Source organism: Cydia pomonella, unplaced genomic scaffold (genome assembly GCF_033807575.1).
Source record: "Cydia pomonella isolate Wapato2018A unplaced genomic scaffold, ilCydPomo1 PGA_scaffold_167, whole genome shotgun sequence".
Taxonomy (NCBI): domain Eukaryota; kingdom Metazoa; phylum Arthropoda; class Insecta; order Lepidoptera; family Tortricidae; genus Cydia; species Cydia pomonella.
Window position 1 is genome coordinate 1 of NW_026907809.1, and position 14,769 is coordinate 14,769.

The 14,769-nt window shown below is 36.4% G+C and overlaps 1 protein-coding gene across 1 annotated transcript; it reads left to right on the forward strand.

Moving 5' to 3' along the window:
• The first annotated feature begins 9,641 nt into the window (after positions 1 to 9,641).
• On the forward strand, positions 9,642 to 14,702 carry LOC133533473 (esterase FE4-like). The gene is made up of 2 exons (XM_061872464.1): positions 9,642 to 10,556; positions 12,928 to 14,702. The coding sequence occupies exons 1-2, from the start codon at positions 10,374 to 10,376 to the stop codon at positions 14,179 to 14,181; spliced, it is 1,437 nt and encodes a 478-aa protein (XP_061728448.1). The 5' UTR covers positions 9,642 to 10,373; the 3' UTR covers positions 14,182 to 14,702.
• The last annotated feature ends 67 nt before the right edge of the window (positions 14,703 to 14,769 follow it).

Sequence of the window (14,769 nt, forward strand, 5' to 3'; positions counted from 1 at the left end):
ACCTTTTGGGAAATTATAACACTTCACTACAAATCGAAGTTTTTTTACTTGAGTCGATGAGATCCTGACCTGCACGGCGGCTACAGGTTGTTCTAGCATTTCACAAACAACAGTCGACAAGCATTCATTTTACAAACAACGTAAGACAAAACTACAATTTCTAAATAGGTACTCTCATAAAACATTGTTTGTAACTAACTTGGCCAAAATTTTAACTGACAAAAAGTCACATAAATAGATATTATTTGTAAAACATGTACTTACTGTTTTGTTATATATACTCAAATAATTTGTTTTAACAATGCATGCCAAACTTTAATTAAACGCATTTTTGGCAAAAACTATGTGAAATTATTTCCTACTGCGATAGGTTAGATTAATTAGAACTGCGAGCCTCACAGAAACGAACGAACGGGTACCTATCAGAAAAGTAGAGTAGATAGAAATTTCTTTCGGTATTTTGTGATTCTTTTGTAAAAATATTTAGCTGGTTATTTGATCAAAGATCGCCGAAACTGCGGAAAAATTAGCTCTTCTATAGAAAACATCGACATCCGATCAGCAAAAATGTATGAAACAGTATGACCTACCTAACCTGTATGGACATATAATTTATCTCGAGGTATAGTAAATATAGCTAAAGCTTCAACACACAGCCCTGAATGTAATGGCTATTGGTTGTGAATTTTATTATTTACAAGTTATAAATTCAAAGTGAGTATGTATCTGTTTAAAACTACACGAAATGAGCAGAAGTTGTGTAATCAGAATTTCACAACGATCTAACAATTTTCATTCATTCCTCACGAAATTAGCAAGTGCGGTTTCAATATCAACGACTATCGACACCAGTTTGCGGCCATAATAAACTCCAACTAGAAATTTAATTAATCGAACGCTCCCCAAACGCTACGATCGGAAATTTCGATTATTTTCTTCACAAACCTCGCATGTCACCATTCCTTGCCACGCAAAACACAATCTTAAATGCTTTCTCATATAAGATGAAATTTGAAGAAAGGTGAACGTTCAAAACGAGGTAAAGAAAATTTAGAGAGATATTTGCGGAAATAGAACATCCATTTAACGTAATTTTAACTGTATCTAATGGCGTCTCAAGTATGAGGTGAATGAAAATCGTTTTCACGGGTGGCTTTTGTTGGGGCTCATTGATGAGGGAAAGGTACTATTTACTACTCGTATTTGATTGAACTTTGAGTAGTGAGTGAATTAATTATTTTCATTTGACGTTTAATTATAGATCTACTTATCTAAGGTGGATGGTAAAAAAGTGAGGAAGTGATTTTCATTTTGAGGATAATGAACCTATTTAAACTAGATGTGGTTGCATTGTGCATTGTTTTACGAAATATAAGAACTTCGTTAACAATATTTGGCATGTAAAAAATACCTAAGTAATTTGTCTCGAATTGACTAAAATGTTCAATGTTTGGTATTTATTGATAAAGATGTTCTGATATTTCGATGTTGATAAAGATGTTCTGATATTTCGGGAAACAGAAAACAACCCTTGTAAGACGTCGAAACCGACTTCGGTTTCGATTGCAAGGCCTGGTGGCAGGATGGATGTAATAAGCTCCTATTCTGACAGCCAGTTACCGTATAGGTAGGTAAGGACTACTGATGCATGATTTTTTTTTCTTCGACTTTACACATCTACATACTACTAGGTTTATATATAAGTGAAGCTATGAAAAAGATATGAAATGATAATCAAATTTTAAACATATGTGGCATTCCATGTGCAAAAGGACCCTTTAGGCATGGAGCGTCGCATATGTTAATTAATTGAACAAAAAACCCCCAATTTATTCATGAGGTGTATTTGACCCACCAAGTTTATAGAGCCCGTAAAAATGGGGGAAACGTTATCGTCTAAGCGAAAAAAGGGTAGCTTTACATAAGCATAGTAAATACAGACATAAACTAAAATAAGTAACTTTCGGCTCCTTTCACGTAAAAACTAAGTTAGAACTTTACGCACTCTATAGTTATAGTTATTTACGAGTAGGTATTATTGTGCCTGTTGCTGATTTATGGTTGTACCTTCCTGACGAAGCCTGCGTTACGAAGACCAAGATGAGTTGGCAAGCAAACGTATATAAGTAATGTAACGCATTCCTACCCTAGTTCCTTTCCTAGGTTACTTTTGTACACTATGTATACTTTCCCGACTAAAAGGCTAATATTTTTTCATCGCACATTCTCGCAAGCTTAAAAAAATTATTTAGGAGCTATGTTTTTTTTGTTCATGAGTCGAATATTTGCTGTAAATCAAGTTATGAATGCTTCAAAAAATAAAATTTATAACAGAATACCTATATTTTATTTAAACTTTTTAGGGTTCCGTAGCCAAATAGCAAAAAACGGAACCCTTATAGATTCGTCATGTCCGTCTGTCTGTCCGATTATGTCACAGTCACTTTTTTATTAAAGTGAGGACTTTTCCGAAAACTAAACCAAATATATCCTTGCCAACGCTACCATTTTCATTAGGAACTTTTATATTAGTGTCTAAGATTCAGAAGGATTACTTCTTAATTGTTATTATTTTATTTTTGACATGTTTCCTATCAATTATTTAATATTTTAATTTTGTATTTTTGTATATTTCAAAGCTTTAATAAGCCATGTTGCTTGAAATAAATACAATACAATAAACTACATCAGCAGTACAGAACATCTATAGTGTCGCCCGGGCCATAAAGGCATTTTTGGCTGACATCTTAAGGGCCACCCCACACTAGCGTCTCCCGAGCGTCGGCGTCTAGCCAACTCTATGGCTGCTGCTCGACGCAACGTTGGCGCAACTGCGCAGCGACAGCCTTAAAAGATGCAAAGAAATCCGTGGTGGAGTCAAAGTTTTATTAGTTGCAAGCACAGTAATAGATAGATAGATAATCCGTTTATTTGTTTACCACAACACACACACCTCCTTTTTTGAAGTCGGTTAAAAAGAACAGATAATACAAAATCAAACGAGAGAAATACACATTTATACAAAATAGAAGTATAAAGAAAAAAATACATTAAATTAACACTGTTCCATACATATAGGAAATGTTATGTGCTTCGCAGCAAAACAAAAGGGTTCTGGCTCAGTATTACGCTTCACCCTATGGGAGAGGCACTGATATTCTGCCAGGACCAGATCACGTCAACCAAGATACAGTGTAAAATATGCAATATTCAATTATAAGAGCAAATTCATATTTTATACATAACGAATTAATAAGACCAAATAAAATAATAGTATTAGTAAAGACTAAATTCGGTAATCAGCAACCAGGTAACCATGAGGGACTCCCAAACTTTGCTTCTCCAAAAGATATTTTTTTAATGTTTGAACGATTGTTTGGTTTTCATATGACGTATAGGTGGAGGAATATTGTTCCAGTGTACAACTCAACCTGGTTGCGAGATATCGAAAACAGCCAGTGAAAGCAATGGTTTTGTGGAGATGCACTTCCAGAAAACATCATCTGGTAGATCGAGTACCGTGTCGTTTATGGAAAGAGGAAATACGTATTTTGGTGAACAAAAATCCGGGCCTTTCGTTATTCAACACGCTAAATAGAAGATTCGCAAGATGTACCTAGATGTCTACGAGAGGACATGTTATTTAATATGGAATGGTTTAAGTAAGGCGTAATGTGACTTCTCGGCGGGATTGAACAACAAAAGCGGAAACAGGTATTTTCGACTCTTTGGATAAAACGGCGCGTTTTTTCCAGCAGTCGTGGCCCATACACTATATCTCCGTAGTTCAACTTAGAGAGAACCAGTGATTCGCACAGCACCTTACGCATTTCCTCGCTTAGGAGGTTACGAATTTGGTATAAAACCATCCAGCGATAAAAGCACGACTTCACTAATTCTCCTATATGCTTCTCAAACCTTAGCTGGCGGTCCATCACTAACACTAGGTTTCTTGCCTCATCTACGCGTTCGATCAGTGAACCTCTTATACTAATTTTAGGCTCATTATTTAAAATCTTAGATATTTGTACTTTGGATCCCAATATCATAAACTTTGATTTATGAGGATTCAACAGTAACCGGTTATTATCTGCCCATGCCCAAGTGGAGATATTTTCCAGGTCTTCACTTATTTTAATAAGTGCCTCATCAAACTCACTTGGTCGGGCTGAATAGTAAAGTTGGACGCCATCTGCGTATAGGTGGTAATTGCAGTGCTTGTAATGAAACTATTGTTTTGTTTAAATATAACGGCATTACTGTAGTGCTTACCTCCGCACGACTCGACAAATAAAAGCGTCTCCATGAAATAAAATGTAAACTGAAATTGTTATTTCTCCGGTTATAATTAATTATTTTGCACCGTGTCCTTCCATTTTGATGGAGAGAGATAGAGTAATTTAAAATTAATGGATTCCCGTCTTATTTCGTCAGACGTTAAATAAAACCTGAATGAGATGTCTTAGACAAATTAAACTGAAAGAGTTCGGGGGTTTTTATTCTAGCTATAAAAACCGTATTAAATGACTATCTTGATAAAATTTAACACGATCTTTTAGAGCTATAATTTTGAAAAGGTAATGAAAGCAAGGTGTAAATTTGTTACTGTTATACGCCAAGTAACATTCCGACTAAATATTTACTAATTTGGTGTATCTTCCTGATTAATGATGTTATGTAGAAACATGGAACATCAAAGTCGGTTAGACTTTAAAATTCCAAAATTAGGACCTCGTCCGAGAAGGTTTTGAGAACCTCTCAATTCGGTTGTTTTTTTAAATGTCGAGTTCATAAATATGTATACATTTTCACCTCAATTTCAATGTATTAAGGTGACGAATTGTATGCATTGCATACGTATTTATGAACTCGACTGTACCTGAGAACTCAGTCATTTGTTTTAACCAGTCATATGTATATAGCCGATTAGAAAAAAATTAAAGTATATATCGTCAGGTGACAGCAAAACTCACTAATTACTACCACAAGTTCATAGCCATAATGAACCATATTACTGCTAAAATAAGGTTGATTTTTGTTTTCACCTGACAATATATTGTTTGTTCTGTACGTAGTGACGTCACTTCTTACTTGTGTTTTTTAGAAATAGTTATTTGACAACAAAATCTCATTACTACTAGGTAAGCGAGTAGGCTGATAACCGATGAAATGTACCTATTCTACAATTAGAAACAACTCACCATAAAGATTGGTCCTATTTTTGTCAAAATCTAGTTCTGATGATGGAATCCATGAGGAATCGAGGGAATACCTTAAACAGGCATACATATTGTATTTTCATCAACAAATCCAGCATATACATTAATTATTTAACAACATTCTTGTAAAGGTCGAATTTGGATGATGGATTCCACGAGGAATTGGGAGGGAACTCCAATTTTGAAAGCATATCTATACAGGCGCGGATACAAGGGGGGGGGGGGGGCATAGGGGCAATGGCCCCCCCCCCCCCTAAAACCCTGGCTCTCACATTACTAAATTGAGTAAATTTTTTTTACCTTATTTTCTGTGCAAAAATATATGATTTTCTCAAAATGGCCCCCCCCCCCTAAGCCAAATCTTGTATCCGCGCCTGTATCTATAGCGTTTATTTTATTTTATTTTAATCTAAAACCTAGCATTTGCATTGAAACAGTGCTATTTGGTGAAATGGAACTGCTCATGAAGACCAGAATCATCCGCGAAGTACGAGTATTTGACGTCTTGGAGCTAATTGTAATTATTATGAGATGCATTACGTAAGTAAATGATTATTATGGCATTTACAATTATTTTTTATTCGTTTTTAGGGTTCCGTACCCAAAGGGTTAGACTGTTGAAATTTTCACAAATGATGTATTTCTGTTGCCGCTATAACAACAAATACTAAACAGGTACGGATCCCTCGGTGGACGAGTCCGACTCGTATTTAGGTACACATCTTATAGTTTCTAGGAAAAACAGACGAATATGACGAACCTTATAATGAGTGGCCAGTCTAGTTTTAACTACTTACTAAAAAATGGTTATAAAATAGTTATTTACAGTACATATGGTGCTGCTTTACCGCACAAGTGCGAAAATTGGCATATTACGTTACTGTGTCGAATATTTAAAGGGCCATATGTACTGTAAAACGTTGTACGATACATGTGCGAATAGGTAATTCGCAACTCGTGTCGATTTAAAATACTCCCTTCGGTCGTGTTATAATAGTACATTACGATACAAGTGCGAAAAATAGGAAATTCGAAACGAGTGGCGATAAATTTAATTGCCATAAATTGATCACCACAACGATACATTACGCCTTTAGGTGCTACCGAAGTCAGTGCTCGAACAAAAATTCAATTATGGAAAATGTTGCCACATTTTTGACAGCTATTTTAGTAAATAAAATCATGAACCAATTTGGCGATTAACAGTTGCTCCCACGGTTTCAGTAGGCAGGTTTAACGGCTAATTTTTAACTTTTTTTCCCAAAATAAGATTAAACAATTATGTTTCATCTGTAAGTAGCGGATTCAATTGACCACAGACTTACCGAAGATCGTATTTGGTAACGTCGGTGGAAGGGTTTGGAAACGCAGTTGTGCGGTACACGTGAAACAAGTTTATAGTAATAATAATAAATCATTTATTCCAGATAACATCGATCCATAGGTGCAGATTTACATTTACAATAAAATAAAAAATAGATGTATATCAGTAAAATTCAGGATTCAACATTAAAATTAAATTAACTGAGAATTTGATAATTGATAAAATAAAATAAACTTGACAATTCATTGATAAGTAAAAATGAAATTAATTGATTATTAAAAGATTAAAATTATAAAATTGAAATTAAAATTAAAGTTAAAACGTTTAAAGGTATGTGCAGTCAAATTTAGTTAAAATGTTAAAACTTAAAACTAAGAAATAAATAAAAAAAACTTAGGTGTATGTATAACATAAAAATTCATGACTAGACATTAAAATTAAATTCACTGAGCATTTGGTAATTGACAAAATATAAAATAACTTGATTATAATTCATTGATTATATAGGTATATTGTTTAGGTGGCTGATTGTTATTTTTCCTACTCCTCTACTGTTATCTGTCATTTATGCATTAATTAACACGAATATAAGAACATACATAAAAGGTTTCAAGAAAAGTCTATATTGTCTATTCCTCATAAAAGCTCTTGTGCTTTTAATCGCTATAACGTTACTGCGATTAATGGCTACCAACCTAACAAAACCAAAACGAATACAGTTTTAAACTAAGTGCATTGCTGCCAACTTACAAAATATTCATTTGGTTGCATAGTAAAAATAATTACTTCATAAGTCAGAAACACGCATGTGACACCCGTAATATAGCAACACCCATAGACTACGAAGACCGCTTAGCGTTGCTTGTTAGTCTCCGTAGGCTACGGTGACCAAAATTGAGAAAAAACTGCCCAAAAATTTAATTTAGCAAGTACCAGGGCCGCATGAGTTACGAGGTGTCGCTGACCGGCCGGCCGCGGCCCGGGCCGGGCGCGTAACAAGGTATGCTCGCGCGTCTTGGCTATATACTTTTGCTTTGTTTACCTAAATTAAGATTTATTTTTGTTGACTCGTAGGAAAAATATTGTATGCAACGTTGTATAAGTAGGTCAAAAAATGCTCGTGGCGTATTCCTTTACAATGTTCGCCTACGCCTTCGACTCCGGCTCACATTGTAACTCACGCCGCTCGCCTTTTTTAACCCTTCTTATACAACTGTTGCATAAAATACTATAATAATGTGTAGGTAATGAGACATTGATGGTCGCTTACGTTGATTTGGTGCGCGCAAAATCCACGGGGAGTTGTGTTATTAGTTTATTAGGCATGTCGCTCGCACTTATTGGTACGCATGAGACACATTTAAAGTCGTGTCAAGGTTGCATACAACAAGATCAAAACCGTAAATTAGCCAAACATGCCTGCAGTGTGTTATTTGTGGGAAATAAAAATAACGTTCTACAGTCCCGCTAATCCTAAACAAAATCCACATATCAATATTTCTCAGGTACCCACATACATTTACTTGTACATATTTTTAAGCCTGTTAATATTATCTGACAGTTTAAATGGTGTCCAGTTAAAGTTGCAAACTGCGGGTAATTGGATTATTTAACTTGCACGGAAATTCCTTATATACGGATTGCCATACAACATTTCAGTGCTATCAGTCACCCGTGGTCATCGGTCAGAAGTTACGCGATTTTGAAAGCTTGAATGTACAGCTCTGTGCATCGATTTCGTAAGATTCTTGCATAAGTAATTAAATAGATTCATGTTTTAATGGCTGCTGGAATTACTGCGATCACGTTGTTGTGCGAATAAAATTTGTAAATTTTCAGACAACTAGGTAGGGAAATTTAAATATTATTCCCAGGTAGCGAACTAGCTAGTATATTAATCTATGGTGGTGGGTACCGGGGATGAATCCTATATAGTCTACCGTTTAACGGAGGCAGTTGGCAAGGCTTGTTTTCCTCCTACGCTGACATTGGTTGCTGATGTCGGTCGAACAAATTAACACAATTTTCTGTGGGCCACCGCATAGCGATTAGCGCCGCTGACGACTGCAGCAGATTTATTGCGTAGGTCTCGCTCGTCAGCACCGCGTGCGTCGGTGTGCTGACGCTCTATACACCGTTGCCGACCGCGCGCTGAGTGCAAATCTGACTGGTTGGCTATACGCACGTGTGTCGTTGTCAGCATCGCTGTGCGGTGGCCCATAGAACATTATGTTAATTGGCACGCTCGACCGACGTCAGCGACCGATGTCAGCGTAGGAAGCAAGCCTAAGAAGTTATTGTGGTCAGCTACGCACTGACTGCGTGAAGCTGATTTGTATTATATAATATAGTATAAACTAGTTTTAGTCCAAAAACTTCTAGTAGAAAATCCTTGCGCAACTTTACCAATCGCCCGAGATAAGTGATAACCTATAGAAACCCAGTGCCCTCCTATGGCAGCCTGTCTGCACGAGGCTAAGATCTTTAAGCACTGGCCAACTCCAGGTGTTCAAACAAGCAAAACTTTCTCGAACAGCGATCTATTACGAGGGATCTCGAGCTTATTGTCCTAATAATTTATGACGGACTTCACTTTTTGTTTACTTCTTATTAGGTCTTAAATTTACTGTTCCATTTGGGTCTAATGATAATTTATTGTTGTACGGGATTCGCTTTAATTACAAGTAATTCTATGCGAGCCGACATCGTCTGCAGATACAATTTTAAGATGTTATACGGGAACTAAATGTAGGGAACGTTAAATTATTATAAGATGTGGTGCCGAAAAAAATCAGTAGGTACTTTGAATATTCTTGAAATATAATTAAATATCACCCGATATTCACTTATACTTTCATCACACTTGCTCGAAAAAGCTCTTTTTCCGTGCAGGTGTACTGAAAGACAAAGGCCTATATAGTTCCCGCGGGAGTTTTGGATTGTGAAAAAAGCTTTAACTCCCTAGGGAGTCTGTAAAAGGAAAGGGTGGAAAACTACCTGAAATGGGAAAGGGTAAAGGAAAAAAGACATCATAAAATGACTAAGTAAAATGAAGAATTGGAGAGTGCATCGAAGAGAATAGAAAGCAGTATGGGAAAAGGAAAACAGACAGTGGAAAACGGAGGACGGGCGTTAACCGGGAGCCAGGGAGCAGTCAGAAACAGGAAAAGAGGACACAAAATAAAAGAAAAAAATACTTAAAATAATGAAGCTGAGTCTACGTTCACTAATGGTGATGGTGCGCCAGCGCAGAAGCAACCAGATGGTTGCTTCTGGAGTATGTACATAATCAATTACAATTTCCTTATAATCGATTACGTCCATACTAATTTTTTAGCTTAAAATTATTCAATTCTTCATAGGTAATGTGAAAAGAAGCAGGTATGTGTCATATGGTAGCAAAATTATTTGGACCTTGAGCGTTAACATTTGAATCACTCACTACGCTCAGGATTCAAGTTACGCCCTCGCCTTAAAATGAAATATTGCTCCCTCGTACCACAATTTACTATTATGGCTCTCCTGGAATACCTGGAAAGTAATGTTTTGTCCCTGACTCCCATTGAGCCTTCGTTACGGTGGTTGATATATATATTTCCTACAATTTCTACGGAACCGTCTTTTTATTATTTATCATTTATTGACAACTTAGGGAATAACAAGTGATAATATATCTTATACCGATTTGTCGCACTTAGTTATCATTTTAAGATAAAACCAAGATAGGTCAGGAGATAGATAGGAGTTAGGAGGGGGCCGATAGGTTAGTAAAAACCACTTGATTTGGATGACGTGCATACTACAAGATCTACATACGAACTCATAAGAAAATGTTGCAACTAAGATTAATTTTGGCAGTGTCGTTATTTAAAAATGTTATTACTGATCTGAGAGTAGACCCCCTAGTACACACGAATGTGGGGTTGATCAAGGGATTAAAAGCATCGGATGGGGACTATTCTATGTTCTTGGGTATTCCCTATGCCATTGTTGACAAGGGAAACCCTTTTGGGGTAAGTAGATTCGATTTTTATAATGGGTAGGTATTTAAATATCGATCGACGACATTGAAATCGAAGCAGAGCGAATTATAACATTTTCTCAATAAACGATATAATTGGCGTGTACTGACTGGCGTGATGGAGGCTTTTGAACCTTAAGAACGCTCTCACAAGAAAACTCGCAATAATGTAAAATTTATAATATTTCTCGACGAAATTCAAGATTTTACGCTCATTATTAGAAACAAAGTGTACTTGTTCCAGTAAGAGCGTCTTCTTATCTTTAGATCTTTAGATGATATTTAATCTCTATGTAACTTAGTAATACATTATATGTATGTTTAATTCTAGAGATAGTTCCAAAAACGTATAATGTGTGTAATACAAGTTTACTAATTTTATGTTCTGACTACATATGTATTAACAGTATAAGTGCCTTGGCTGTAGCTGTAAACTTATACTTTGTGTTTGCCTGAATAAAGAATAAAGAGGACGCAACAAAACGATATCCCAAATTAATTATTTATTTTAGATTGTATAGTAGAAACAATTGCTTCATAGGTTAGGAACGCGCAAGTGACACCTTTAAGCAATTTCCATCGACTAGGAAGACCCATAGTAGAGCAAGATCCCAGAGCCGCCAGACCTTACTTATTTTCTCATGAATAAAATGTATGGGATAATAACAATATAGTGTTAGTATGTACTTTTAATGTCTCTGCATACTTGCTATATTGGCCCGACGGCCATTTGTCCGGTACAAGGTGCTAAAGTTAAGTAAAAATATTATTAAATTTTCTTAAATTCTCATGGCTGATTTTTATGTATGTTTTAGAAAATATTGTAAAAAATTTATAAGTTAACTGGCGGTAACTGTTACCAGACGCTTTAAAGTTGTCAAAAAATATTTTAACTTTACTTACATTCTCACTCTTGATTTTTATATATGACACTCAGGGAACTATTACTATAACATTTTATAAGTAGCCACACCAGTTGGAGGGGCCCAACCATCCCCCAGACCCACATAGAGTTTATAATTATGTGTATTTGTGTGAAACTTTATGTGGGTCTGGGGGATAGTTGGGCCCCTCCAATAGTAATAGTCCCCTGAGTATCATATATAAAAATCAAGAGTCAGAATATAAGTAAATTTACAATACTTTTTGCAGACATTAAAAGTACATACTAACACTATATTATCCTATACATTTTATTCATGAGAAAATAAATAAGGTCTGGCGGCTCTAGGATCTTGGACTAAAGGCTACTGTGGCCAAAAATCGGGAAATAAAAGTGTCCAAAATTTAATTTAGCAAGGAGCAAGTTCCAGGGCCTCATGAGTTACGAGAAGCTGTCATTAACCAGCCAGCTGGGCACGGACCTCACGTATGAAGGTATCGCGGCTGCTTGCGTTTCTTTAGCTGTATACTTTGGGTTTGTTTGCCTATATGATTCTAATAATATAAAATATTATTTCTGTTGACTCGTAGAAAAATTATACAATCATGCTTTTCAATCTCGTAGCCACTAATGCCACGTTAACACGGTACTCGATTGAAAAGCTCTCCATATGTATCACGATTGTATAAAATACTACTGGTAAACACAAACCGACACCAAACTAGTTTGGGAGCATGACATACTCGTAAATATTACCACAGTGGGTGGGTATATCTCCGCGGGCAAGGAGTATATTTCGTCAGTCATCGCGTCTCGGCTGATACTTTGCCAGATGATAGTTTAGATGCTGTTTTAAATTTAAATAACCGTCAGCCGGTTGTATCGCAGTGGAAAGACCGCCAGCTGTGAAATGAACATGTAAAAAATACGCGCCTTACCACTTTTTGTCCGCATAGTATGCGTAATATGTATATTGCGTAATCCGTTTATAGCGCTTCAGGCGTTTCACCTAATGAAAAGCTACATTCGAAGTTTCATGATTTGTTATTGCTATCATAAAAAGGTAATGCGCTTATTTTGTACATGTTCATGCGACCAGCTGACGCTCTTACCACCGCTATATAACCAGCTGATGGTGTTTTAAATTAACAATAGCATCTGAACTATCATCGAACAAAGTATCAAACGGGAGGCGATGACATTTTTTTTTTACGTGTTTCGGTGGCTTCCTGGAATCTCAACCCACCAACGGAGCGGTAGCTGACGTCGACGATGGTTCATCATATGTATGTGGTTAACTGCTATGTAGCAGTTCACCACTATACAAGTTTTCGCCCGAGAGGCGATTGGTCATGTTAATTTGTTCCTGGCTCGCGGTCTATGTGTTGCACAACATTCTGTTAAAATAACTTCAGATAATATTTGATATTATCATATCAGATTTTGTTCTAATAAAATAAAATAAAAAACATTGTTATAGGCTTCTTTGCCTCATCCAAAATTTGATGAAATCTTTGAGGCATACGACGACTCGGCACTCTGTCCCCAACTAAACGACAACACTAACACTATAACTGGGACTTTGGACTGCCTCCACCTCAACGTGTTCACACCCAACTCTGCTACGTCCCTGAACCTCCTCCCAGTCTTGATCTACATTCATGGAGGTTATCTGCAAAGAGGCGCATTTGGCCGAGGAACTTATGGACCAAAATTTCTCATGCAACACGATATCGTGTTGGTAACAATCAATTATAGATTAGGACCTTATGGCTTCATGTGTTTAAGTACTCCGGAGATCCCAGGAAATCAGGGACTAAAAGATCAACTGAAAGCTTTGAGATGGATTAAAGATAACATTGAAGCCTTTGGCGGGGATCCTAGTCAAGTAACTATAACGGGACAAAGCGCAGGTGCTGCTGCTATAGACTTCCATTTAATGTATCCAGGAGAAAGATTGTTTAATAAGGTTATACTGCAGAGTGGTGTAGCATTAACTCCCGAAAGAATGATTGAATTGGACAATGAGACACCTATGAGGCTAGCTGAATATTTCGAATTTAAAACTAGTGATTTGAATGACGCCTTAACATTTCTAGTTACTAAAGATACTAATTCAATAATAGAAGCGACACTGGAACTTGGCATTGGTTTTAGAGCGTGCGTGGAGAAAGAATTTGAAGGTGTGGAAAGATTCATACCACAGCACCCAGCCACCGCCGACCGGCCGAATGTGAAAAATATCCCAGTATTATTAGGATCAGTTGACAAAGAATTCTTGGCCTCGTATGCCGACAAGAAATCAGATTTTTTTCATAACCTCACCATATTTAGAGACTCATTAAATAATGTTTTTGATTTCGGTGACGATTTGGAGGTAGTACATCGAAACTTGAGAAACTTTTACGTGGGTGATCACGTTATGACAGATGAGGACAAATGGAAAGTGATAGATTTCATGTCTGATTTTTCATATGTTCATCCTATTCAACGAGCTATGAGGAAGTACAGGCAGAACGAAGCGAGTAACATATACTTTTATGTTTTTAACTATGATGGTGGTAGAAATCTTGTGAAGTACAGGGACAACGTGAACGCGCCGGGAGCCACTCATGCCGATGAGTTGGGGTATTTGTTCGACGTCTCTTTTATTACCGAGGAGCCATCGCCAGGAGATCAGGCTGTTATAGACAGAATGACAACGATGTGGACTAACTTTGTCAAATATGGGTAAGAAATATTTGTTAAGTAAATATAAATTTTAATGACGCCTAAAAGAAAACCGTCAAAGTAATTCATACCAAATACAGTTTATTCGCAAAACAAGTATATACAGGATGTTTTCAGTCACCTTCAATAATTTTCTTTTACTGTGGTTTATCACCATGAAATTGTGAAAATAAATTGGCTGATGTTGATATTTTGTATGGGAGTGTATTTTTTTTTCGCTATTTCGGTATTGGTCCCATAGTAAAAGTTGCTCAGTAGGTATAACCTATATATTCACGGCGTAACGTCACAGCTTGTCCGACGGTGGACGACTTTCATTTATCCATATAAAATAATTTAGAAAGCAATGTATATGTATGTGTGTGCTTTAACTCAAAACGTCGCATTTAATGACGCGACGTCACAACTGTCACAAATGATCACGATATACGGAATACATTGCCCCTCGAAAACATCAACAAACAAACAATATCATCATTTCATACCTACCACTAAAACCTACGTCTCGTTTAAGTTTGTGATTACCTATATCAAAAAACACGCAGTATACATTATAGAAAATATTTTTACGCAATTTAATGTATATAGATAG